Below are 22,453 nucleotides of genomic sequence, written 5' to 3'. Positions count from 1 at the left end.
AAAAAAAACAAAAAATAAAGAGAGAAGCAGAGAAGATAAACTTGTTGGAAAATGTCTCAGTTTTCTATCTTAGTCTGGAAATTAATCTTCAGAAAATTATAAAAAAAATAGGTTAGAAAATCCCACTGATATGGAGGACTTAATTTTAAGAGGTAGAATATATATGCCCCTATAAGATTACTTTCTCACAAGAAATTCCGGGTCTATCAAGATCTTACAAAATAAAAAAGGTTAGGAGAAAGAAAAATATATCATATTTCTACTTTGGATACAACATTATAGTAAAATGACATATGATACGATCATCCAAAGAAACAACAATATCACATTCCATCATGAGTTAATTTAACATGTAAATTAAGGTGTTCGCTAGTCTAAAACTATATCAAACCGAGAACCGAGCAAGAATAAAATCCAAGTCAACAATCAAATCAAATCGTCTCAATTTCAATTCATATCATGCCAAATCAAAATGGAGTAAAAAGGAGGCAGCATGTCAGCAACCGCCGGGACTATATCATGATTAAATATAAACATGATACGTACGCGAGGCTTGCACATACCCAAGAACTGAACCGAGTAAAACCAAGCCTCCATGCCAATTAGCCCCCCAACATTAACAAGCTCAACAAACAAAAACCCATTTTCATCGCTTAACATTCTTTATAATTATATTCATCTCATAGAATGTCTTTGAAAACAAAACTATGGTTCAAAGGCAACAGTATATACCAGAGTAAAAACTTCTACTCAACAAAAAAACACACTATGAAACTGAGAGAAACCCAATAACAGAAGTCGGCATTTGGAGCACTTTCCCACAAAAGTGGACACCAACTTATCGTTTCTTCGAGACACCGACAGTCTTCCCCCTGCGGCCAGTTGTTTTTGTGTGCTGTCCACGAACCCGGAGACCCCAGTAGTGTCGCAGGCCTCGGTGGTTCCTGTCATTAAAAAACCAAGTCTGTGCTTAATACTAAAAATGCAGCAATAGCTAATATGAAGTAGATCCATTAATTGCCTTTTACTACTAACCAATGGAGATATAGATAAATAGAAGAACTGGACAATTTCAGTACTTGAAAAATTTATTTCTTAGATCCTCCTTCCATAATTGGAGGTCCCATTCTCTATATAAAGGAACAGTCAACTAGAAGAGAAAGAAAATTACAGAACGAACTAGAGAATAGGTTGGAGAAGCATTGGAGAAAATAAGTGAAAGTTTAAGTTGGTGCTTATAACTTCCAATTCATGAAATCAACCTTCAAGAGGTTTGTTATTGACTGATTGTAATTCCAGACTTCCAGGAAAGTCTAAGTTAATAGAGTTGGGTTGTGCCAAAACAAATTTAGAAGTCATTATTCTACCTAAATCATTGAAAAGCTAGGAAATTCGTTCTACCCAAACAATTGAAAAATAGAGAATGATTGCAGTTAAGCTACTGAAAGCATGGGGTTTTTAGTTATGCCTTAGCCATTGGAAACTACTGTGTAATTCATTTTTAAGTAAAGTGTAGAAATCCTTAGTTAATGGAGGTCAAGGTAATGGATGTATATCATTTGAAGACTGAATATTCCTAAATAATCATATTATTTAATTTACTCTTTTCAATTTAGTCAAATAATATTTTTCCTTGTGGTAATCTTTAAAATTATGCACGTGATTCTTGAATCACCCATTTACCCCTTGAGGTGGTCAAGGTAGTGCGTGTAAATACTTTGAAGACCTGACCTCCATAAATAATTATGTTCTTTACTTTATTGTTTCTAACTTATTCCATTATCATTTTTTCCTTGTGATACTTTTTAAAATTATACATATTATTCTTGAATTACCTCTACATTACATCTAGGTAGTCAAGGTAGCAAATGTATATCATTTAAAGATTTCAAACCATTATAAATAACTACTCTACTTACCTTATCTTTAATTTATTCTATACCATTTTTCCTTGTGACAATTTCAAACTTATACAGATTATTCTTGAATCACTTATTCACCCCCTTTAGATGATCACTATTTATGCCAACTAAGTATGTATTTAAGTACAACGTCAATAACAACAAACCTGATCTTTTTTAAGCGCTCGAGATCATCCCTAAGCTTCATGTCCAATGCATTGGAGACAAGCTGTGAATACTTGCCATCCTTGTAATCCTTTTGCCTGTTCAGAAACCAATCAGGGATCTTGTACTGGCGAGGATTTGCCACAATGGACATCAGGTTCTCCAGTTCAGCGGCAGATAGTTCACCGGCTCTGAATAAACCAATTAAGAAAAATTCTAGTAAAGCTCAAGCCAAAACAATATCACTAGGAAAAAAAACAAATCTACAAGTATCTATAAATATATATAATGTGCCTTACATTTTCAAATCTATAATTTTAATGTTTGAAAGTTTTTTTTTTTTACCATTAAGTTAATTTTGAGCCTAATTTCACATAAAATTGAAGAAGCTAATTTTAAGATCTATCAAATCTGAAAATAAACTCATAAGTTAAGAGCAAAGAAATAGTTGAACTGTTCGTATTTCAAATGTACCAATTCAAAATATTTAAAGATTTTATGATTAATTCAGACATAAAACCTTACTTATAAATAAATTAACTATTGAGTCATTTGCAGATAAAATGATTGTAATACGTTCCAATTGTTTGGGAAAAAGGCATATGGATAAGAACAAGCAAAACAACACAAGCTTCATACGAAATATAGAAGAAAAGAAACCAAAATATAGGCCAAACACAAAGGACATTAGCTGGACCAAGGAAAACAATGTTCTCAACTCAGATTTGAATTGTAAAGAACAGAAGCACATAACTAAAAGTGAAACCAGTAGACTGATCAACCTATGTGGCGGGTTTTATTTCTTTCAGTGAGATTCAAATCTAGGAAGAAAAATCATGTTCGGATCCAAACAATTCGATAACAAATTTGAACTTCATCCATTATAGCAGAAGAACGAAGCTACAAAAACGTCATTGCAAGTAACGCCAGAAAAGGTACAGTAAGTAGGTAACCAAAGAAATAATAACCCAAATACCAAAAGCAAATAAAAACCGAACAGTTCACCAATCAAATCAAAAGCCAAATTCAATCTTAAATTTCACTTTGGACATCGATACAAAGTGACGAGGGAGACTGAGAAGAGGCGAACCTTTTGTTCATGTCGACATCGGCTTTCTTGCACACGACATTGGCGAAACGGCGACCAATACCTTTGATAGAGGTGAGAGCAAACATGATCTTCTGTTTACCATCGACGTTCGTATTCAGTACACGAAGTATATGTTGAAAGTCCTCGTTCGCCACAAGCGACTAATGAAATTTATGCAAACAAACAGAACCGACATCAGAGATTCTATAGCAGATAATATGAAACTAGTAATCTGAAGATTAGCGAAGTGAACATGCAGTACTAACCATGTCTACTCTTCTGTTTCCGTTTTAGGATTCTTACGTACAAGTTTTCAGCCAACAGAAGGGAGAAGCTCGTCTAGGTCTAGCTGGGGGTGTTCGTTCTAACTTAAACCCTGCCTCCAGAGAATATTTAGGGTGTTACGCAGAGACAAATATAATCTGTATAGTTTAATGATGAGGTCGGAGATTAAAGTCTAGTGGCCGTTGGATTGGAAATTTTTTTTATAAAATTAAAAGCCAAAGTACTGAGCTTGAAATGACTAATTTGTCCCTATTCTTCAACCAAAAAGCATAGCCGTTCGGCCATTCGGAACCAGATAAAGGAGCGAAATCCTGAAAAGATGTTGAAGAGAAATTGAAGAAGAGAAAGCGGGTCTCCCTCCTGCAAAAGAAGGTAAGAAGACGACTGGATAAACTTGTTCCTTATATCTTATCTCTATTGATTAAGTAGCTATTGTTCATCGAAGTAAGAAACGAAGAGTTATAGCATATTGCATTGTGCAATTCATAAGCCGTTTCTCCTTTAGTTGTTTCAGAGTAGTGTTGTAGGGTAGGAGGTTGAATAGGAGACTGATTTCTATTTCATGCTGTGTGAATTCAAGAAAGAGATTGCTGCAGTTCAGTAGAATGAAGATTATGTAAGTGTTGGTTGAAGGAGAAGAAGATGGCTGCCAAGATATGCTTCCCAAATATTTCCAAAACACTGCAGAAACTTGATGATCAATGTAAGTAAATTCAAATCTGTTTTCACTGCCAAAGGAGGGATGATGGTTGAATTCGAGCAATTAATCACTGTTTTCTCAAACGTTCATAAGCCAATTTGGTTAAAAAGAATATTTGAGTTAATTTGTTATCTCGTTCAAGTCAATTATTGAACTTGCTATTAGCATTGGGAGACCAAATTCCAAACTTCTGAGGTCAACTAGTTTAAACTGTTAGTACAAGTGATCTCCAGCCTCTATTGCTTTTTCGTTTTGGAATTGAAATGTGAGGTCGGGTTTTTCGATATGTTCACTTTGTTCCAACTAAGAGAACTAACTGTCCCAAAATATTTTTTTAACTATACTTCCACAACTACACTAGTGATCTAAATATTTTATATTCTTGAATTAAATATTATAAGTCGATTAATATCAACTTATTTATTTTTCACCCGTTATATTTGTTTCAACCAATAGAACCTAAACATTCCAAAATATTTATCTTGCTACAATTTCGCTAATATATTAGAAGTTAAATTTTTAATTTTATTGAATCAAACATTATAAATTGATTAACGTTAATATATATTACATTCATAAAGTCATACATTTTACATTTTTAATGAGATTTGAATTTTTAACATTCAATTTAACCCTATGTATTGGTGATTAGAAGGAGTCTTGGAGACAATAGGTAAGCCCATATTTTTGCTGAGAAGAGTGTTGCCCCCTTAGTATTTCTCACATCTTGCTCATCACCCCAGATCCTAACTCTAAAACTGGGATGTCAATAAACCGACTAACTTATGACCAGTACACATTTTCTTTCTATAACCATTTTATGGTTATCAGCTGAACGTTACTCTTGTCGCAAAAACTCCACATGCTGCCATCCCCAATGTGCTTCTCCATCTTCATCTTCATTCCTGTATTGACAGTTCCTCTGCAAATAACAGATAAACTGCTACCCAGGTGTCAATCCATCTCACAATGTGAACAAGTTATATCAAGCCGTCGGAATGTCATGATTTCTGCAACTCCATCATTGGTCATTATTCTGGCCATTAACAGCAGTAGCTTGATGCCATTACCAGTTTGGGCTGAGGAAAAGTCGAACAGCAAGGAGAAAGAGGATGAAGGAGTCCTTGGCACCGTTAAATCACTGTTTGATCCTAACGAGAAAACAAAATCTGGAAAATTGTTGCCCAAGGCATACTTGAAGTCAGCGAGAGAAGTTGTAAAGACATTGCGTGAATCATTAAAGGAAGATCCCAAGGACCTAACTAAGTTTAGGAGAACAGCAGATGCTGCAAAGGAATCCATTCGAGATTATTTAAGCAATTGGAAGGGACAACAGGCAGTGATCAGTGAAGTATGTGTCTTTTTGTCAGTCTGCTTTAACTTGAGATCCTTTGTGGGTTTGGTTGCTTTATCTTGGTGTTCCTTTGCAGGAATCATACGTTGAACTTGAAAAAGCAATCAGATCTTTGGCCAGCTTTTACTCCAAGGCAGGGCCTTCTGCCATTCTTCCTGAGGAGGTTAAGTCGGAAATATTGAAGGATCTGGATACAGCTGAAGACTATTTGTGAATCTGATCAGGGGGCACCAGTTGATAATCTTCATCAGTTTGGACCACCAAATAACAGGATGTCAAATCCAGGCTAATTTACTTAAGTGTGGTTTGTTACCTAGTTGAAGTGCATCGTAATTGAGTCTGTATATCCAGCTGTAGCAAAATAAAGTGGAGTACATTGTATTCTTTGCAATAGTATTTATGTGAAAACAAGTATCTACCTTATCTTGTAATAGAACTTTGTACAACCATAAGAACCCAATAACAGTAGAAAATTTGAATGATTTTCATTTTCCCCTTGGAAAAGTTTTTTGGTATCAATATCTGGGGGCCATCACACGTCCAAAAAATCCCAGTTTATCCATTTAACTTCAACAGACCCGGGAAACTAAAGCAGATAACATTTTCCAACAACAAAGAGAAGAGTCTTGGGGAAAACTCTATTGCTAACAAATACACAGTTCCCAGCACCGCACTGCTTAAGGATAAATAAGCACAACCAACTCTGCTTTCTCAATGTTGACAACTGAACCGCACAATCAAATATCATATCTTGATCTTTTACTAAAGTAAGTCACCAAATAATGACCACAAATGCATCCATGTGCATATAATTTCGCTTAAGTGGACATCTGCTTATTGCTCAAAAAGTGCTAAGATCGTAATAGAACCCCCTTAGAGCTGCACATAAAAATTAAAATTTCAGATTCAAATTACTCACTTGGATTAAGAGAACAGATAACATTATTTATACAAGTACCACTTAAAAATTTCTACAAGAACGAAATCTGAAAACAAGGATTACAAACTTAATTTTGTTGCAAAAACATTAATCATACCCTCAAATGATACATACATCTATGTGACAACAAATATCATGGAATGCACATGTCCATACTTATGCCTCTATTTCAATCGAGTTTGGAGAAAAAATGCTGAATATATCTCTTCAAGACAACAACTATAACCTTTCAGTGCCATACAGTAAGGACAAGATGTTCAAGAAGAACTACAGTGCACAATCACATTTGTTACTCACACCTGAACATGAAAATAATAGCAAGAAACAAGGATGCACAGCATATTTATACTTTGTAGTATACTTCAATATGCGGTACAGATTCAAAAAATACAATATCAAACCTCGGTATGGTTCCACGGCGACGAGGATCATACTCTGTTGCTTGTCGAAGAGCCCTAGCAAAAGCTTTGAAGGTTGCCTCAATGATGTGGTGAGAATTCTTTCCAGCAAGCTGCAAACCAAAATTGAACATCAGACTCAAGAACACAATACTAGAAACAAAAAGAAAGGTAATGCAAGAGCCCCATGAAAATTTTATTAGCAAACAATAAGTCAATAGTGATTTAAATTGCACAAAAGTTCTTTTAAAGCACGGAAGGGCTGCAGACTGCTTAATATGACAAGTATTTATTTGACTATGGTTTCTTTTTTTATTTGTTTTAATTTTTTTGGGGGGAAAACGACTTTTAGAAGCTCTACACTATTATTACCTGCCGGATGTGAAGTGTCATACCAGAAGTATTCACCAGAGACTGGAAAAAGTGCTCCACCAGCTACAAATAGGAGGATTTAAAAATTAAGCTAGTTTCAGAGGATTACAAAAACAAACCGAAAGAAGGGAAATTGAACAGCATAAATTGCAGGATTAAGACACTCTAACACATGCAGTATCATAATAAGTTGACATTTCCAGAGAGTAAACTTCCACCAGCACTCTTCAACTGGAGTAGATGAGAGAGAAGAAAAAGAAGTAAGCAACCTGTGTGTCATACTTTCCAACTCTTTCAGTTGGAATCTGCAAATCATAACTTAAATGTGGTCTTCCAGATAAATCCTGAAACAAAAGAATCTCTCATCAATAAGCAAGATGGTTACAGAAAGCAATGTGCAGAACATGACATAGGCACTGCTAATAATATAGCATACATGAATAACTGTGAGTCAAAATACAGTATTTGGAATCTACACTTGCAAAGCCTATCCCTGAGAGTTTGATTAGTTAGCACAATTTGCAAATTGTCACTCCTTACCAGTTCCTATTTGTTTGGACCAAATCTTCACTTGGAACACTAGATGCATGTAAACTTACAGATCAAGAGGATAAACAAATTTTGAATCATATAGTGCTTCTTTCGGGTTGAAATTGCAGGTGATATACATAACTCCATTCATACTTGGTCGCATTTAATTTGAAAGCCCTGGCCACTAGATTAATCAGACATCATACCTTTTGTTTTTGGGTATTTATGGAAATAAAAATCTGGACTTCAGTTACAATATTTACCCGAAATTACAATGACATGATCATCCATACAAGTTAATTATACCAATCATACCAGTGAAACATGTATCAATGCTTCATCAAGTGGAGCTGTGAAGTCACCAAATCGGTTAATCCCTTTCCTGTCATCAAGCGCTTGCAGCAAGGCCTGCAGACAAAATAAAAGCCATATGATTTGCCCATGGTGCCATTATAAGACCTTTTTTAACAAAAAAGAAAAGGAAAAAAAAGGTAAGCCACAGGGACGAACATCATAGTTGTTCCCCCAAGCGTGGCCAAAGGAATAACCTATTATGGAATATTCAATTTGAATCATAGTTGCTGCTCCCAAGAGTGAATTCATTATCATATCCCCAACAAGCCACACGGGTATACAACAAAATCCCATTTGAATGAAAAGGATTAACCAAAAAAATGCCATATCCTCTGATGTTAGGTTTTTGGAAACAAACCTAGACCTCCTACTTAACCATATACGCCTTCACCACCACTAAGGTGGTTCCATGGGTAAGACCAACATACAATTAAGGAATTAGAACTTCAAATGCTAGTACTGACGGGAAAACTAAAATTCTTTCTAATGAGGTCAATTATAGAAAGCAAATTGATTCGCTGAAACTCAAGCTTGTTATGAAAAAGCTGAGATAGAGTCCTCACTGTTCCAATGGCGAGAGCAACATCTTCATTTGTGTGATGATCATCAATGTGAATGTCACCAGTGGCCTTTACGTGGACATCAAATAACCCATGTGAAGCAAGTTGCTAAAATAAACAACCAAAAGAACAATTAAACGCAACATACCAGATTCCAAAAGAAGGGAAAAAAATATGGAAAAAATCAATATACTCAGTACATATAAACAATAATTGGTAAACATATACGGTACTAAATATCAAGAACATATTCATATTCAACTAATAAAAGCAGAGGGCTTTCGTTTCCAACCCTATTAGATAATTTTCTAACATTAACCAAACAGCAATTAAACATTCCACATTGAAAGTCAAAGCGGTCATATAAACGAATTGTTCTAAAATGAATAACCCAAATGGTAACATACATCTAACATATGATCAAGAAAGGGAATGCCAGTACAACTGTCAGTAATCCCAGTACCATCCAGGTTAATCTTCACCGACACATTCGTCTCTTTCGTCACTCTCTTAACTTCTCCAATTCGATCTATCGACAGAAGAAAATCCCACGAAACCCTTAAAAAGATGGCGGAGAGGGAAGGAAGGATAAAAGAGAAAAAGAAAAGCTGAATACTAATCAGTTTGGAAGAAAATAAATTTAGGGTTTTTATCTCTTCGGTTTACCTGAGTGGGATTGTGGAGAAGTTACAGGAGAGGCGTTGCTCTGGGGAAGTGAAGCACAAGAGAGAGTTTCATGAGAGCGAGAGTCCATTTGCGTGCGGTAATGGTTTTTAAATGAGAAGAGAGATTGTCGAAGAGAAAAGTTTAGAGCGCCAGTTGGATGAAAAACGCAAACCCGAGGTCTGGTTTGCCAAGAAGAGTAGCAGCTTAGGCGGGCAGAAGCAGCAGAAAGCTCCATTTTTGAAGTGTCGGAGAATGGACACAAGAGGCCGTTGGCTTTTCTACTTCAAAATCCAAATTCTCTTCGGTCAAAATATCGTTATGTTCTTATATTCTTAACTTTTGCTCTAATTAATTTTTTATTTAATTTTATTTCAAATTAATCTTTATATTTTTTTTAAATTATTGATTTAGTATTTGATGGACTGATTTAAATTTATGATTTATTTTTCTTCTAAATGTTATGTTAGATACCATGTGTATATTGCTTTGGTCATTTTAATTAAATTAGGTTTGAATTAAACTTAAAAAATTAAATAAAAAAAAACTACTATTTTTTATTTTTTTATTTTCTTAACCCATTATATGATATTCAAGCATTAGTATATTGAACTACATTATTTTTATTTAATTTATTTTTAAAAATATAATGGTAAATAAAATTGTTAATAAATATTTGTTGAAGGTGTTTCCTCAACTTCATATAAGAAACAAGTTTTTAATCTTTTTGTTTAATTTAATTTTTTAACAAATCAAATGATTGTTTGTTTGCTTATATATATATATATATATCAAAATTTCTAGAAAATTAAATATTATTCTAGGTTAAATTATTTTACTAATTTTAAATGCATATTGATACCAATTAAGAAATAAGAATATTTGGTAACCATGTAATATTATATTTCTATAGAATTGGTTTAACCAAATATTACTAGCAATTCCATTTGAAAACAAGTTTCCCTTAAATGAATCAATTCCATAAATAAATATTTCTATGAATAGTTTTCCCACATAAGGTTTTTCTTTATCATATTATATTTTAAATACACATAATCATCAACAACAATATATTAAATCTCATATCTATTTATCATTACATAATATGATTGGATAACTTGATCTCATACATTTAATTAAAAATTTTTTTATAAACAATTATTCTCTTCGTTAAAAAAAGATTTTTCGATTAAATATCAGCAATCAAATAGGACATATTTTTTTAAATAATAACAAATTATTAATTAATATTAACTTCTTTTACAAACTTTACACCATGCGTAAAGATTACTTTTATATGATACAAGAATATTGATAAGTTGATAATATCAACACATGATAGAACACATACAAGACGATTGCAGTAACCTCAATCTAAAAATTAATATGCGCCTAGTTCATGATGAATCTTCTATGCTTGATATTGAAGCAACTTTACACGTAATTGACTTATGCGAGACAATTCATAAAGTATTTTTGTTGTAATGAACATCTACACGTTTAATTCTATATAAACTATACAAATGAGACAAATTGCATAAGACTAGGAAGAATAATATGTAGTAATGTGAATTGAATCACAAATGTTTCATATTTTTAGTTTATAATTGAAGTAGAAAAAAAATTATGGTTTATTTCCAAGTGTCATAAGGTATGTTTATCATATTAAGATGTAATAGTTAAAGTGAATCTGATGATGGAAATGAGGGACTCATGAGAAATACAGAAGTCTCAATATACTATTATTTTTTTTTATGAATAAATATGATTGCCATATAACTCTGTTAAATTGCATCTTAATGCGATGAACTTGAGGAAAATTCTGAACACGTAAACTTAACACATAATTCATATTTGTACTTTGGTTATTCGAGCCAAATTCATGATTCCTATATTTTTAGTAAGGTAAACTAATGGTGTAGTATAGAACTTTCCTCGTTCTATTCAAAGAAGAGTAGTATATATAATAGGAGATAGCCAAGTTGGAGATCAAATGCACACGTGTGTGTGTGTGTGTGTGTGTCTATACTACACTAGAAATTAAACTGGGTACGATCAAAAGGCCACTGACATCTTTAGTTAATCAGAAACTTCGGCTGATGCGTGTTATGAACCAAGTGCTACGACAAGGAATAAAGCATATAATAATTACAGGAGTCGCTCAAAACTCAACCACCCACCTATCATGTAATGCGCTAACATCAACACTATGAATTGCTAAACAAAGATTGAAATAATACAGGACCTGGTCAAACTTTGCATTTCTTCCCCCAGCTGATTCAGATATATATATATATATATATATCTATATATACACTGAATGCGATGGGATATAAACATACCCACATTCAGACTGCAACAAACCAGCTACTCCTCCTTTAGCGTAATTCCATATCACATCATCAAGGGCTCTCAGCTGGAGCTGCCTCACAAATTGATGCTTGGGCCAGAACATCTTTCCCTGCCTGCTGTTCACATTAACTTACTCTCAAGTAACAGAGCCCAAAAATTAAAGATTGTTTCCACTTTCTGCACAAGGAGAAATGGAAATAACACGTCCTGGACAACATTAATGCAGTGAAACAGCAAACAGAAATAGCTTCAGGTGTCCTCTTATGAGCATGAGTTCCATAACTGCCAACAGAAAACTGTAGATAACCTTCTTCACAAAACATTCCTTCTGAAACAACTTCAATTAGCCATGTCGGATTTGCTTTCCTCCTCAAGTTTAATCTGACTATTTGAATTGATTTGCAATAATGAACTCACATCAGCTGCATTTGGGTTAGAACAAGAGAAACCAGGAATTCCATTTATCTTGTCACCAATCTTCTCAGTAAAAATCTCCATTGGAAAAGTAACCGGCTCAGTGTTATTATTTATGTCATCCTCATTACAAGACTCAACATCTCCTTCATATGTTCTGGCAGAAGCAGATTCAGCTAACTTCTTTCCCAGTAAAGGATCAGCACCTACGGTCACCTTCACAGGGGCTACCAATTTAATTTGAGATGAGGTAACCAAACTAGCATCAGGGACATGGCCATCTTCTGTATGATCTTTCCTGGACATCTCTAGATTGTCTTCAACAGATGAATGAAGTACAGCCTTAGATTCTCCTTCCAGAGCGACACAACTAGTATCTGAGCCTAAATGATATAGACTCCCAGAAGAAGATCTCTGCAACTTAACTCCAGCTTCAGAATTAGCAGATGCACCTGCCCCAGTTAAGACTTGGGTTTTGTGAGATGCAGCTACATCAACACCTGCAGCAAGGGGATCATGAATGCAACACCCATTGCGACACGGAGACTTTCCTACAACAGGAGACACAGATAATGGATTGTCCAAATTTCGACTTCTATCAGAAAGCAGGAGACATTTCTTGTCAGAAGCATCACCTGCCACCTCCACACCCATGCTAGCCTTTTTGAAAGAATGACTATTATTATCAACATGAGAACCATATACCTGTTTAGTTTCTGCCTCTAGAGTAGCTTGACTGGAAGAGTGACTAACAAAACATTTACTGCCAGAGGGAGATACAGCTAACTCATCCAGTGATGGAGAATCAGAGTTTATAGTCTCCTCAATTGAGACTGGAGTTTTAACTTCACGACAGGCAACAACATTAGCATCCATTTGATGTGTGTCATCTCTATCACCCTCTTTATGAGACCAAGTATTATCCTTTACAGGAGAACCCACTCTTGGCTTCTTTTCCATTTTCATTGTATCATCACTTGTGTTAGAGACAAATGGAGATCTCAGGTCAGCAGACTCTTCTGTCTTGTTTATCGACAGAGAATCCACACATGTGATCCCCTCAGCTAAGGCTGGAATTTGTAGTTCTTGGGAAGCAATTAGAGAACTCTCCGCGGAAACATCATCCAAGGAAACATGGGGCGTTTGGGAATCAGAAACCAAAGCAACATTAACCTTTTTCTTGTTGCTAGGATTGCTATCATCCTGCTCATGATGTTCTTGCTTGGCTGAACAATCCACATAGGGCTTAGTTTCAACCTCGGGTGTAATAGAATGCTCTAATTTCAATACCTTTTGTCTTGCACCTGCTGAAACAGAGATACAAAATTAGAAAACAGGAAATTTAACACATGGTTTGCAAGAAGGAAAATATATTGCGCTAACTTAAACCTGTATCAGCAGCACTGTCTCCCTTAGCATTTTCTTGGTTCAACAGCTGTTTCTGTAACATATCTATACCAGGGAACACCAACATATTCATGGACCTCATTTCCTTCTTAAGTGAATCCTCAAGAGGAGTGAAACCAAAAACTTCTGTCCATGCATGCATAAACTCAGCAATAGCAGGGATAACCAGATTCTCAACTTTGAGAGTGCAGAGAGCCTTCAAAAGAAAAATCCATCACCATGTATGCAAGAAAGCAGGTATCCCAGTCTAAAGAGAAAAGTTGCAGAAGGCTTTATTGTGCATTTTCCCTTACAAATGAAGCGAATAGAACATTCTAATAGCTTACCGACTCAATAGCACCAAAAAGCCGACGGCACATTCCTTGGCGCCTGTATATATGACGAGTTCCTATGTATGGCATCTCTGCTAACTTAGTCCCATGGAACCTATCAAGAAGCAATTGATGTAATGTCAAGAATTTATATGTATGCTAATGTACAAACAGAAACCAATATGCTTGTTGGTATAATGTATTAAAAACCTACTTATCAAAGAACTCAGAACTCCAATGGAAAACGTGGTTGCCATACCAGGTAGATATACAGTCAGATGTCTGTACACTATCAGCCACAATAATCTCATGGGGAAACTTATTAGTTTTATCGTCTTTGGAACAAAACTATCCTCAACATTGTTGCACATTTACCTCTCTGCCTATCTTATCTTCCTATTTGTTTTCACATATTTGAGAATAGAAGAGATAAATCTTTTTATCCTATAAGTTTAAGGGAAATGATATTGGCAAAAAAAATTTATATTATATATTAGTGACAAATTATGACAATAAATTTAGTCATATTGTTCCCTGTTGTTACTTTGTAAATTTTTAGCTTTAAGCACTAATTTTAACAAATAATTGATCAGCTTATCTCGAGCCTATACGCCAGAAAAATTTTAGTAACTCAAATTATTTCAGCTTAAAGCTCCTTGGAGTTTTAGGCTAAATAAATTTGAAGCACTAAAAAATAAGTCAATTCAAACAGGCATCAGTATGATAATGACTGGCTTGAAGGAAAAACAAAAAAGGGCGGGAACTTGACCTGGGACCAATTAACCTACTTTGGGCATTTATTTTAAAAGAATTAGTACAATATTAAAGGCACCAAGGAGGTGCAATCCGTATATAAAAACTTTACAAGTTTATCAACATGTTAATCAAATCCCCTAAATCGTCACAAGAGTAAAGAGGATCACCCTTAATAAAGAAACTTATGGTCTGAAACCAAGTATCCTTTACTCTATCAAAAGAAAATTCTATGTCCTCAAAACCAATTCTATTTCTTTCCTTCAAAATAACCTATTAAGTAGTCAGAGGAATATAACTAGCTCTCTTTTTCAAAGATTTATCCCCGTGCATACCTCTGCAAACCCAAATCTCCCCCTAAGTTAATCTACTTTTGGCATAACATAGATTTTATATGATTTATTCCCATGACATTGACTTATGCTTCTGTTTTTGCCAGCAAGTTCATTTCCTATAAGGGGCCCTCCTTTCCACATAATTCAGGTGTTCATTAATAACATATGCTCCTGTTTTTCTTTTTCTTTGTTTTCCTTTTGTTCCTGAGTTATTTCTTCAACATATACTCCCTGTTTAAAACAATTAAATTGATAGAAAATGGCATTTGAATGAACATGAAGTTTCTTAGAAGAAAAATCTGTGTGATATTGAACATCACAACAAGGTACCACACCCCTGTACAAAGAAAGAAAGGAGCACACATTTGCTAGAATATCAACAAGGTCCTTTAAAATCCCCGTAGAAGAAGGAGAATGATCCTGAAACAAAAAGCAGAAGGCCTATCTCCTAGCAAAAGAAGTGCAACAACAGCAAAATCCACTTCTATTTCTTTCCTTCACACAAATTACAAAATAGAATGAACATGAAGTTATTAAGCATATTACCTGATAGATGCTGCAGAAATTATTTCATCCTCCTTCTCCAGAATAGCAGTATAGAAGCCACTGTACTTTAGCCGATTGAAGTTTGATCTTGAAAAGGAAAAATAAAAGAGAAAAATATGTGAATAAAAGGAAATGACATCGACATAATCTCACAAAAGGCTTATTATAATTAAGAGCTCAATAATGCTATGCATGTACTCTCTCATGCATGTGAAAACATACACGCAGAGAGTAGTATAGAGAGATATCAGCATAACTGAGGAAGCTAAAAATTTTATAGCACCTGTAAAACATGTAATGACTTACAAAACATCCACTCTTCATGAATCTGAAAGATAAACCACCTAAAGTAAAAGCTAAAATAGGCTAACATTAATTCTCCAACTCAGTTTCAGCAATTAAGGAGAATTCTCATCTATCTAGTGCTGTACAAGGGCTTGTAAATTAAAGAAAAAAACTAGTGAACCATTATACCCATATCTTACCAATGCCAACATGGGAAGAACAAAATTCATTAGTGGAGGCAGAGGGGAGGTCTAATTTTTCAACCAAATAGAGAAGACACTTACCCACAGTTATAAAGAACATTATGAATTAAATTGATCCCACTTCTCCTATCAACAATTGGGAGAAAGCATTCATCCATGATAGTCAATGCTACTGCAAGTTTGGAATTGTTCTCCACTCTCTGAGGCAGGCTTCGAGAAGATAACTCTGGATCTGTGTCTACTCTATGAATAAGAGACCATGAAAATCCTGCTTCTAGTTCATGTTTAATGCCAAGATACTTCTGCAAATGTTCAAAAAGCTGCCAGAACAGAGAAAAATGCATGTGAACCACATCATACAACTTACCACGTAAAGTCAACCTACATTGCAGCCACTCCTCCATAAATAGGAGGTGGCATTTGAATATTCTTCCAAAAAATTCAAAGTTGAGACTTTGCAAGACAACAATCTAGTGCCACAGCTTAATTTTAAAAACAAGAGATGTCCAGAAACCAAAATTTTGACATTAAGGTTGTCTAGAAGACACTGCTAAGAATATACATGCATCAATAATGGCAGTGCATAACCAAACAAAAAAATGTAAGAATATTGGCGAAAATAATCATTATATGTAAGAATATGTAAGGTGTTCCAGAACTGCTTCTTTTGCTTGGAGAATGACTTGGGGAACAATTTTAACCACAGAAAACTTGAAGAAAAGATGGAAAATCATTGTCAAAAGATGCCCTTTGTGCCTATAGAAGTATGGATTCCCCAACTATTTCCTTCTTCAGTATTCAGAGACTAGAAGATTCTGAGATTTTACGCTTGGCCTTTACAACTTGGCTTCTGCTTACTTTAGGGGTTGGTTGAAGAGAAGCTTCAGGCTTAGTCGAGGTTTGCAAATCTAGAAAAAGGCTATATAATCTTATCCATGTCTTTTTTTTTTTCTCTCTTTTTTCCTTCATTTGGAGAAAAAGAAAACAAGAGAGGTTTTGAGGACACTTGTTCTCCTTTTCCTAGAAATAGAGATTCTTGATTTCTTTTCATGAGTATTTTGTTGGCAGGATCATGTCCGTGGGAGTCCCATGGGTTTGAGCAGACTTGTAGACTCTTTGGTTTTTCTGTTTTTTTTTTAATTTTTTTTTGGTAAATCCCTTGTGCATGGTTTGCATCCTAGGAAGGAGAATAAATCAATTAGTTTGATCTCATTTGTACCATCTATGCAAACCAAACCTCTACAAGTTTCTAAAATATTCAAGCTACATCATATGATTTTAACGTAAATAATTTGGTTTAGTATGGTTTGATCTAAACTGACTTTCTTACATTTTTTTTTTTTTTTAATTTCTGTCAGTTCCACAGTACAGCATTAACTTGCATTCATGATAATGTATCTTAAAACAATATTCATGCAAAATAAGCAAGTTTTATTTACAAATTAGGGAAAAAAAAAAAAAAAGTTACATATACATCTATTTCAGGTATTTAGGACAAAAAAGCCAGCTATTTTTAGTTAATAGTTTATGCTATATATTATTTTTTAAGTATATTAATATGAATTTCAATTTAATTTGGTTTAAAAATTTTCCAAACCAAATAAAACATTCTGGTTTTTTTCCAATCAAAACCAAAATTTGGAGATCAAAAACCAAATCAACTCGAATCATTTTGGTAGTCTGATTTGGTTTTTTCAGTTTGAACGAAATAACTTACGCCTCTAACCCAAGTGCCCGTTAATGATACTCTTTTTTTTATATAAAAAAAAACTTTACCTATTTATTTCTCATCCAAAAATATCACAAGCCACTTGTTTCAATAGCATAGAATAAAGCATAAAAAAAATCCAAAGACATGTATTGTATAGGGATAAGGCAACCAACAAGAGTGAAAAATCCAGAACAAACTGATATATATATATATATATGTATTGAGAAACACTCACATAAAAATTCTTTTCATGGATTGAATGGTAATGGATGAAATCTAGGCTAATAAAATTTCAGAAGGTTGTAAAGAGTAAGTACCCCTCTGCACTTTTGCCCACAAAAAGAAGGGATTGAATCAGCAGGAAGGGAATCCATCTCTGGTATGCATGATCTGTGACCTATGAATTGGTAAATTAAATGACAATCAGATGTTCATGCAAAGAAAAACAATAAAAAGATAGCATTAATGCAAGTCAAAGTCAAACCAAGGAAAGGAGCAACATACATTTTTTGTCACACATCCTGCAAGTGAATAATTCATAGACAGTTATATCATCGGCTGGTTCAGTAGCATCCCCGTGGGCTATCCCACAAAATTTGCATGTACAATTTGGGCAGTGCCAATCACCCTGGGGAAGGATCTGCAATAAAAAGGAAGATAAGAATAACTCAGGACAACTGGATCCAGACCATGGTCACAAGAAATCCAAAGAAAGTAAGAACCTAAGGTAACAGAAAAAAAAGAAAAAAAAGGTCCGAAGCAATCTAATCTAAGTCACTTCCAAGGGGAAGCTGAATCACCCAGGTTTTCCCAACTCATTTAGAAAATCACATTCAAATGATATCAATTGTTTTCCAAGGGCACCTGCAAGGAAATAATTAATTCATCACAAAAAATTAATTACTTCATTGTGAAAGAACTCACTGCAAATATGAAACACCAGATTATTGGACTTTAGTACAATGTAAGTTAAGTGTCTCAAAATATCTAATGTGTTGGCTAAAAAAAACTAAATTACAAAAAATCCAATGCCCTCAAGAGGAAAAGAAAAGGAATTAAAAGAAAGGAAAATGAAAAAAAAAGGCCAAGTAAGCCACATGTATACAAAAAAAATTACAAAGATAGACCTGTATATCAAGGCAGCTCTGGTGAAATGTGGATGGACAACCATCACAACAGATCAAATCACCACCATCTCCACAGATGCCACAAGTATCATCATTAGGATCATCACCATCAATATCAACAGAGTGGAAACCAAAGTGCTCAGAGCCTTCTTGCCTATTCCATGCATCTATTTGGCACTGCAGAAGAGATATGCCAGACTCCAAATATATGTTCTGAAATGGCTGACGCAACTTGCTTCCAGCATGAATCTCAAACTTTGAAACTGTGAGGATTTTACTACAGCAACCACAGTGGATGCCCTCTCTTGTAATCCAGCCTTTCTGCAGTGTCTTAGTCTGTCGACGGTTCATATAGCGCAGCCTTTCACTTGATTGCACAGTTCCAGAGTCAATCAGCCATGAAAGCAGTGTCCGCTTTCCAGAGTAAGGAACAAAGCCATCAGTCTCTGAATTTTGCCCCTCTTTGGAACTTCGTACCAACAAAGTACATCTGCCCAGTTTTTTACTTTTTCTTCCGTGCAGCTTATGTGAATTGGACGCAGAAGACAGTCTTTCAAAACTCTGACTTCGTAAGTTTACGCTGACTGTACCATTTTCATTCATTTTGCTCTTCAATGATTTACCACCTTGCTTTTTAAACGAAGATAGTTTCTCCTCATCGCTAACACTATCCATACTTCCATCTTCATGCCTGGTGCTTGAGGACTTCCTTGCACCAGTTTCTTTTTCAATCTCACTATCACTGCCATCCCTTTGTTTTCTTTGCATTTCTTCTTCAATCTTCTTTCTTGTCTTCCTTGTTAACTGACTGAGTACCTCATCTGCTATTGGAGTGAATGAAGCACCATCTCTGCTAGGTTTGGCCTCATCTTCCTCATGATTCAACTGCTTCAGAAGTGCATCATAAGCCTTAATGATTGACCAGTATGCAGTTCCTACGGGGTTTATATAGACTGCATCTAGGTAATCTCTGTTCCTCCTTGGTCTGTAGTCTATTGTCCAGCCTGCCTCTAGAAGCATTCCTCTAATCCGTTCCCGCAATCTTTGCTTCTCCGTACCACTACCACGCCTAACTTTTCCTTCTTTGATTTTGGCTGGTGAGTGATGTTCAGCTTGAGTTTTATTTCCCTTACTGCTTGCAGCCTTTTTAGACTTAAGAGTTTCAACATTCTTTTGTTCTGGCTTCAATGATGTATCACTAGCTTCAGAATCTTGGTCATCACCATTCTTAGTTGATGGTGATTTCTGTGAATTAATCTCATTCTTTCTCGTCCCAACAAAAGGAGCTGATTGATCAAGATCTTCATTTTCTGAGTAAATTGAGGAACTGAGTGGAGCATTCCGTACAGAGTCTTGAATCTTCAAACCACTATGGGTTTCTTGGGCTTCCATGAGATCAAAGTTTCTCAGAGACCCACTTGCCTTTTTCTTCTTGTTTACCATCACCTTCAAAACGCCATTTTTCCCTTGGAGCCTAATAGGTTCATCAGAATCGACCATATACTTATCCCGTAACAATGATATAGGTAGCCGACTTTCATCTGTACTCATCTCAAAGCGATTTTTATAACTGCGATCCCTTCGTTTCAAGCTACCTTTCCTGTCAAAATATGAATTCTTCCTCTTCTCAATTACAACACCTCTGCTGGATGCAACCTCATACTCCCTCTCGATACCACTTCTACCGACAGTCATTGAACCAAGAAGCCTTCTCCCACTAACATCAGCCCCGCCATCATCAAAATGTTTCCTCATCATCGTATCCCCGTCCATCCCGTCATATTCATTGAACTCAAACACATCTAACTTATTCCTCTTCCCGTCACTTGGGTCGTCGCCATTTCTACCAAGGACAAAATCTTCATTATGCCTAGTGCGATCCAGCCTGTTCCTCTTCCTACCAATTTCACTTTCCTCCACAACATCATTGTCATAACCAGCTAAACCGTTACAGACCCGGATAGTATCAGGCCCAACCCTTGAACGAGCAGGCACCAAAAGCTCATCACTCGATCCCGACTCACTCAAAACCAGCCTAGACCTCTTCTTTTCCTTCTTGGAATCAAAAACCTTTCGAGTACCTGAAGAAGAAGCAGCACGAGCAGCCTCATCACCTTTCTTCTTCACAATCAAACAACCCGAAGAGCTTCTATTCTTGACGACTATCCCCGAATGCTCCCGGGATCTCCTATCCTCTTCCATATACACCCAATCAAGCCAGCCAAAAAAAAAAAGAAGGCCCTAAATTTCTAAATATTTCTCAGTATTCATCCGGAATTCACCAGCATAATCGATAAAGAAACAATAAATATACCTGAATTAAAATCAAGAAGCAAAAAAGCACCAGATCTGGAGCAAAAAGAAGGAAATTGCTTTGATAATTAAAGGAAAACGAAACATGCGATTACAGTGAATGTCCCGGACAGAAAAATCTCCCCAGAGAGCTTGGCAATTCCATTAACCTCAATGGAAAAGCGATCGGTGAAGTACCTTCCCGGCGAACAAAGCGAGAGAAAGAAAGAAGGGTACGAGAGAGATTCTGGGTTTGGATTATAAATGAAACCCATATAAACAGCCCAAATTTTTTTTTTTTTTTAATTTTAAATTCTGGTTTCGTTTTAATAAATTTGTTTTTACATAAATAATTTGGGTGAAGCATTTTACTTTCCCCCGAGTTTTCCCTCCAAATCTCGTTGCAGGGGAGAATGGGCCGGGCTTCATTCATGGCTAAATATTTTTAACCGTCGGTTGTACTGACGTGGATGTTTTTACAGTTTCTAACTTTACGATCCTAGTTAGGAATGAACGAGGAATGTGATGGGCAATCGCCAAAGCGAGCGCGTGAATATGTTAATTTGGAACGTTAGAATCCCCCATCTCTTCGACAAAAACTAGGTTGTCCGAAAGATAATTTCCTCTTATGGGTTTATAAATCCATTTTACATTTCTGGGTTTCTATTGTTGGAACTTTGAATTGTTTATGGATTATGATGTCGTAAGTATTGCACCATCGAATTTTATTGACAGTTTTTATAGGAGTAGTTTAATTATTTATAAAATCAATAAATATTAAAATAATGAATTATTTTAAATATATATTTATTCTGTTCAACATAAATATTAATTTTAAATTATTATTTCCTTCCAAAATAAATACTATTTTAATAATTTATAATAAATATAATATTATTAACAACGAGTTAACATGATATTTTTATTTAAAAAATAATTTATAAAACATAAAATTAATTCTAGTTCTCTGAAAACGTGCAAACTATTTCTTCAAAGTATCAATTTTTTAACTCTTAATTTCAACAAATATTAAAAACCTAGAAGCGGCTCACATTCAAACTAAAAGTACTTTTGTTTTTTTTTTTGGTATAAAATCTGGACCAAACAAGCACTTTATAGATTTGAATACATCGGAGTTCATATTCCAAGCAGCTGGCATACACTTACCACATGGATTTACACATGAAGTCAACAGCAACCTGATTCAACACAAGAAACCTAGAAAAACCGCACCTTCCCCATCTCTTGCCATGTTCTTCACATAGTAAGTTCAACAACCTCTTTTATGTTGACGCTTTCAATTAAGCACAATATTTCAGCATCTATTCGACATCAACAAATTCAATAATAACAAAATATTTCACATATGGAACAAATCAGAGTTGCTAAACAGAATAAAACTAT

The 22,453-nt window shown here is 35.0% G+C and overlaps 4 protein-coding genes across 8 annotated transcripts; 1 reads left to right on the top strand and 3 right to left on the bottom strand.

The window, feature by feature from the left end:
* Positions 1–426: 426 nt before the first annotated feature.
* Positions 427–3,564, bottom strand: LOC110814072 (small ribosomal subunit protein uS13z/uS13y/uS13x-like). Its single transcript, XM_022041391.2, has 4 exons — positions 3,423–3,564; positions 3,157–3,317; positions 2,069–2,257; positions 427–944 (listed from the first exon to the last, which is right to left on the bottom strand). The coding sequence occupies exons 1-4, from the start codon at positions 3,423–3,425 to the stop codon at positions 839–841; spliced, it is 459 nt and encodes a 152-aa protein (XP_021897083.1). The 5' UTR covers positions 3,426–3,564; the 3' UTR covers positions 427–838.
* Positions 3,565–3,592: 28 nt separating this feature from the next.
* LPA19 (photosystem II 11 kDa protein-like protein) lies at positions 3,593–5,977 on the top strand. Of its 3 annotated transcripts, none has more exons than XM_088215132.1 (4): positions 3,593–3,813; positions 4,022–4,144; positions 5,077–5,492; positions 5,572–5,977. In XM_088215132.1, the coding sequence occupies exons 2-4, from the start codon at positions 4,084–4,086 to the stop codon at positions 5,707–5,709; spliced, it is 615 nt and encodes a 204-aa protein (XP_088071258.1). In that variant the 5' UTR covers positions 3,593–3,813; positions 4,022–4,083; the 3' UTR covers positions 5,710–5,977. The 3 variants fall into 3 exon arrangements, with proteins under 3 accessions (XP_088071258.1, XP_021897082.2, XP_088071259.1); XM_022041390.2 differs by having other exon boundaries at positions 3,678–3,813; positions 4,026–4,144; XM_088215133.1 differs by lacking the exon at positions 3,593–3,813 and having other exon boundaries at positions 5,093–5,492.
* LOC110814069 (imidazoleglycerol-phosphate dehydratase 1, chloroplastic) lies at positions 5,956–9,619 on the bottom strand. The gene is made up of 8 exons (XM_022041389.2): positions 9,317–9,619; positions 9,058–9,179; positions 8,654–8,758; positions 8,052–8,144; positions 7,475–7,549; positions 7,206–7,268; positions 6,837–6,946; positions 5,956–6,374 (listed from the first exon to the last, which is right to left on the bottom strand). The coding sequence occupies exons 1-8, from the start codon at positions 9,549–9,551 to the stop codon at positions 6,347–6,349; spliced, it is 831 nt and encodes a 276-aa protein (XP_021897081.1). The 5' UTR covers positions 9,552–9,619; the 3' UTR covers positions 5,956–6,346.
* A 1,744-nt stretch (positions 9,620–11,363) lies between these two features.
* Positions 11,364–21,317, bottom strand: LOC110814055 (Acyl-CoA N-acyltransferase with RING/FYVE/PHD-type zinc finger protein). 3 transcript variants are annotated; one of them, XM_088215130.1, is made up of 9 exons: positions 18,758–21,317; positions 18,135–18,270; positions 17,948–18,027; positions 16,001–16,239; positions 15,432–15,518; positions 13,813–13,912; positions 13,469–13,682; positions 12,785–13,386; positions 12,374–12,579 (listed from the first exon to the last, which is right to left on the bottom strand). In XM_088215130.1, the coding sequence occupies exons 1-9, from the start codon at positions 20,957–20,959 to the stop codon at positions 12,568–12,570; spliced, it is 3,672 nt and encodes a 1,223-aa protein (XP_088071256.1). In that variant the 5' UTR covers positions 20,960–21,317; the 3' UTR covers positions 12,374–12,567. The 3 variants fall into 3 exon arrangements, with proteins under 3 accessions (XP_088071255.1, XP_021897063.2, XP_088071256.1); XM_088215129.1 differs by having other exon boundaries at positions 11,364–13,386; positions 18,758–21,315; XM_022041371.2 differs by having other exon boundaries at positions 11,364–13,383; positions 18,758–21,315.
* Between the last annotated feature and the right edge of the window lie 1,136 nt (positions 21,318–22,453).

Source organism: Carica papaya, chromosome 3, assembly GCF_054855325.1.
Source record: "Carica papaya isolate Zhongbai chromosome 3, ASM5485532v1, whole genome shotgun sequence".
In the NCBI taxonomy this organism is placed as follows: Eukaryota; Viridiplantae; Streptophyta; class Magnoliopsida; order Brassicales; family Caricaceae; genus Carica; species Carica papaya.
The sequence above is the reverse complement of the archived record's forward strand: the minus strand, read 5'-3'. Positions and strand labels throughout refer to the sequence as shown.

Excerpts from the sequence above, each read along its gene's own strand:
- LOC110814072 (XM_022041391.2), bottom strand. Across the intron at positions 2,258-3,156 it reads GATGTCGACATGAACAAAAG|AGCCGGTGAACTATCTGCCG; the intron begins GTTCGCCTCTTC and ends TGGTTTATTCAG. Across the intron at positions 945-2,068 it reads GAGCGCTTAAAAAAGATCAG|GAACCACCGAGGCCTGCGAC; the intron begins GTTTGTTGTTAT and ends TTTTAATGACAG.
- LPA19 (XM_088215132.1), top strand. The coding sequence starts at position 4,084 with ATGGCTGCCAAGATATGCTTCCCAAATATTTCCAAAACACTGCAGAAA. Across the intron at positions 4,145-5,076 it reads GCAGAAACTTGATGATCAAT|ATAAACTGCTACCCAGGTGT; the intron begins GTAAGTAAATTC and ends TGCAAATAACAG. Across the intron at positions 5,493-5,571 it reads AACAGGCAGTGATCAGTGAA|GAATCATACGTTGAACTTGA; the intron begins GTATGTGTCTTT and ends GTTCCTTTGCAG.
- LOC110814069 (XM_022041389.2), bottom strand. The coding sequence starts at position 9,551 with ATGGAGCTTTCTGCTGCTTCTGCCCGCCTAAGCTGCTACTCTTCTTGG. Across the intron at positions 8,145-8,653 it reads TTGCTCTCGCCATTGGAACA|GCCTTGCTGCAAGCGCTTGA; the intron begins GTGAGGACTCTA and ends TTTTGTCTGCAG. Across the intron at positions 6,375-6,836 it reads CGCCGTGGAACCATACCGAG|CTCTAAGGGGGTTCTATTAC; the intron begins GTTTGATATTGT and ends TTTTATGTGCAG.
- LOC110814055 (XM_088215129.1), bottom strand. The coding sequence starts at position 20,959 with ATGGAAGAGGATAGGAGATCCCGGGAGCATTCGGGGATAGTCGTCAAG. Across the intron at positions 15,519-16,000 it reads AATGTTCTTTATAACTGTGG|ATCAAACTTCAATCGGCTAA; the intron begins GTAAGTGTCTTC and ends TTCCTTTTCAAG. Across the intron at positions 13,913-15,431 it reads ATTTCTGCAGCATCTATCAG|GTTCCATGGGACTAAGTTAG; the intron begins GTAATATGCTTA and ends GCTTCTTGATAG.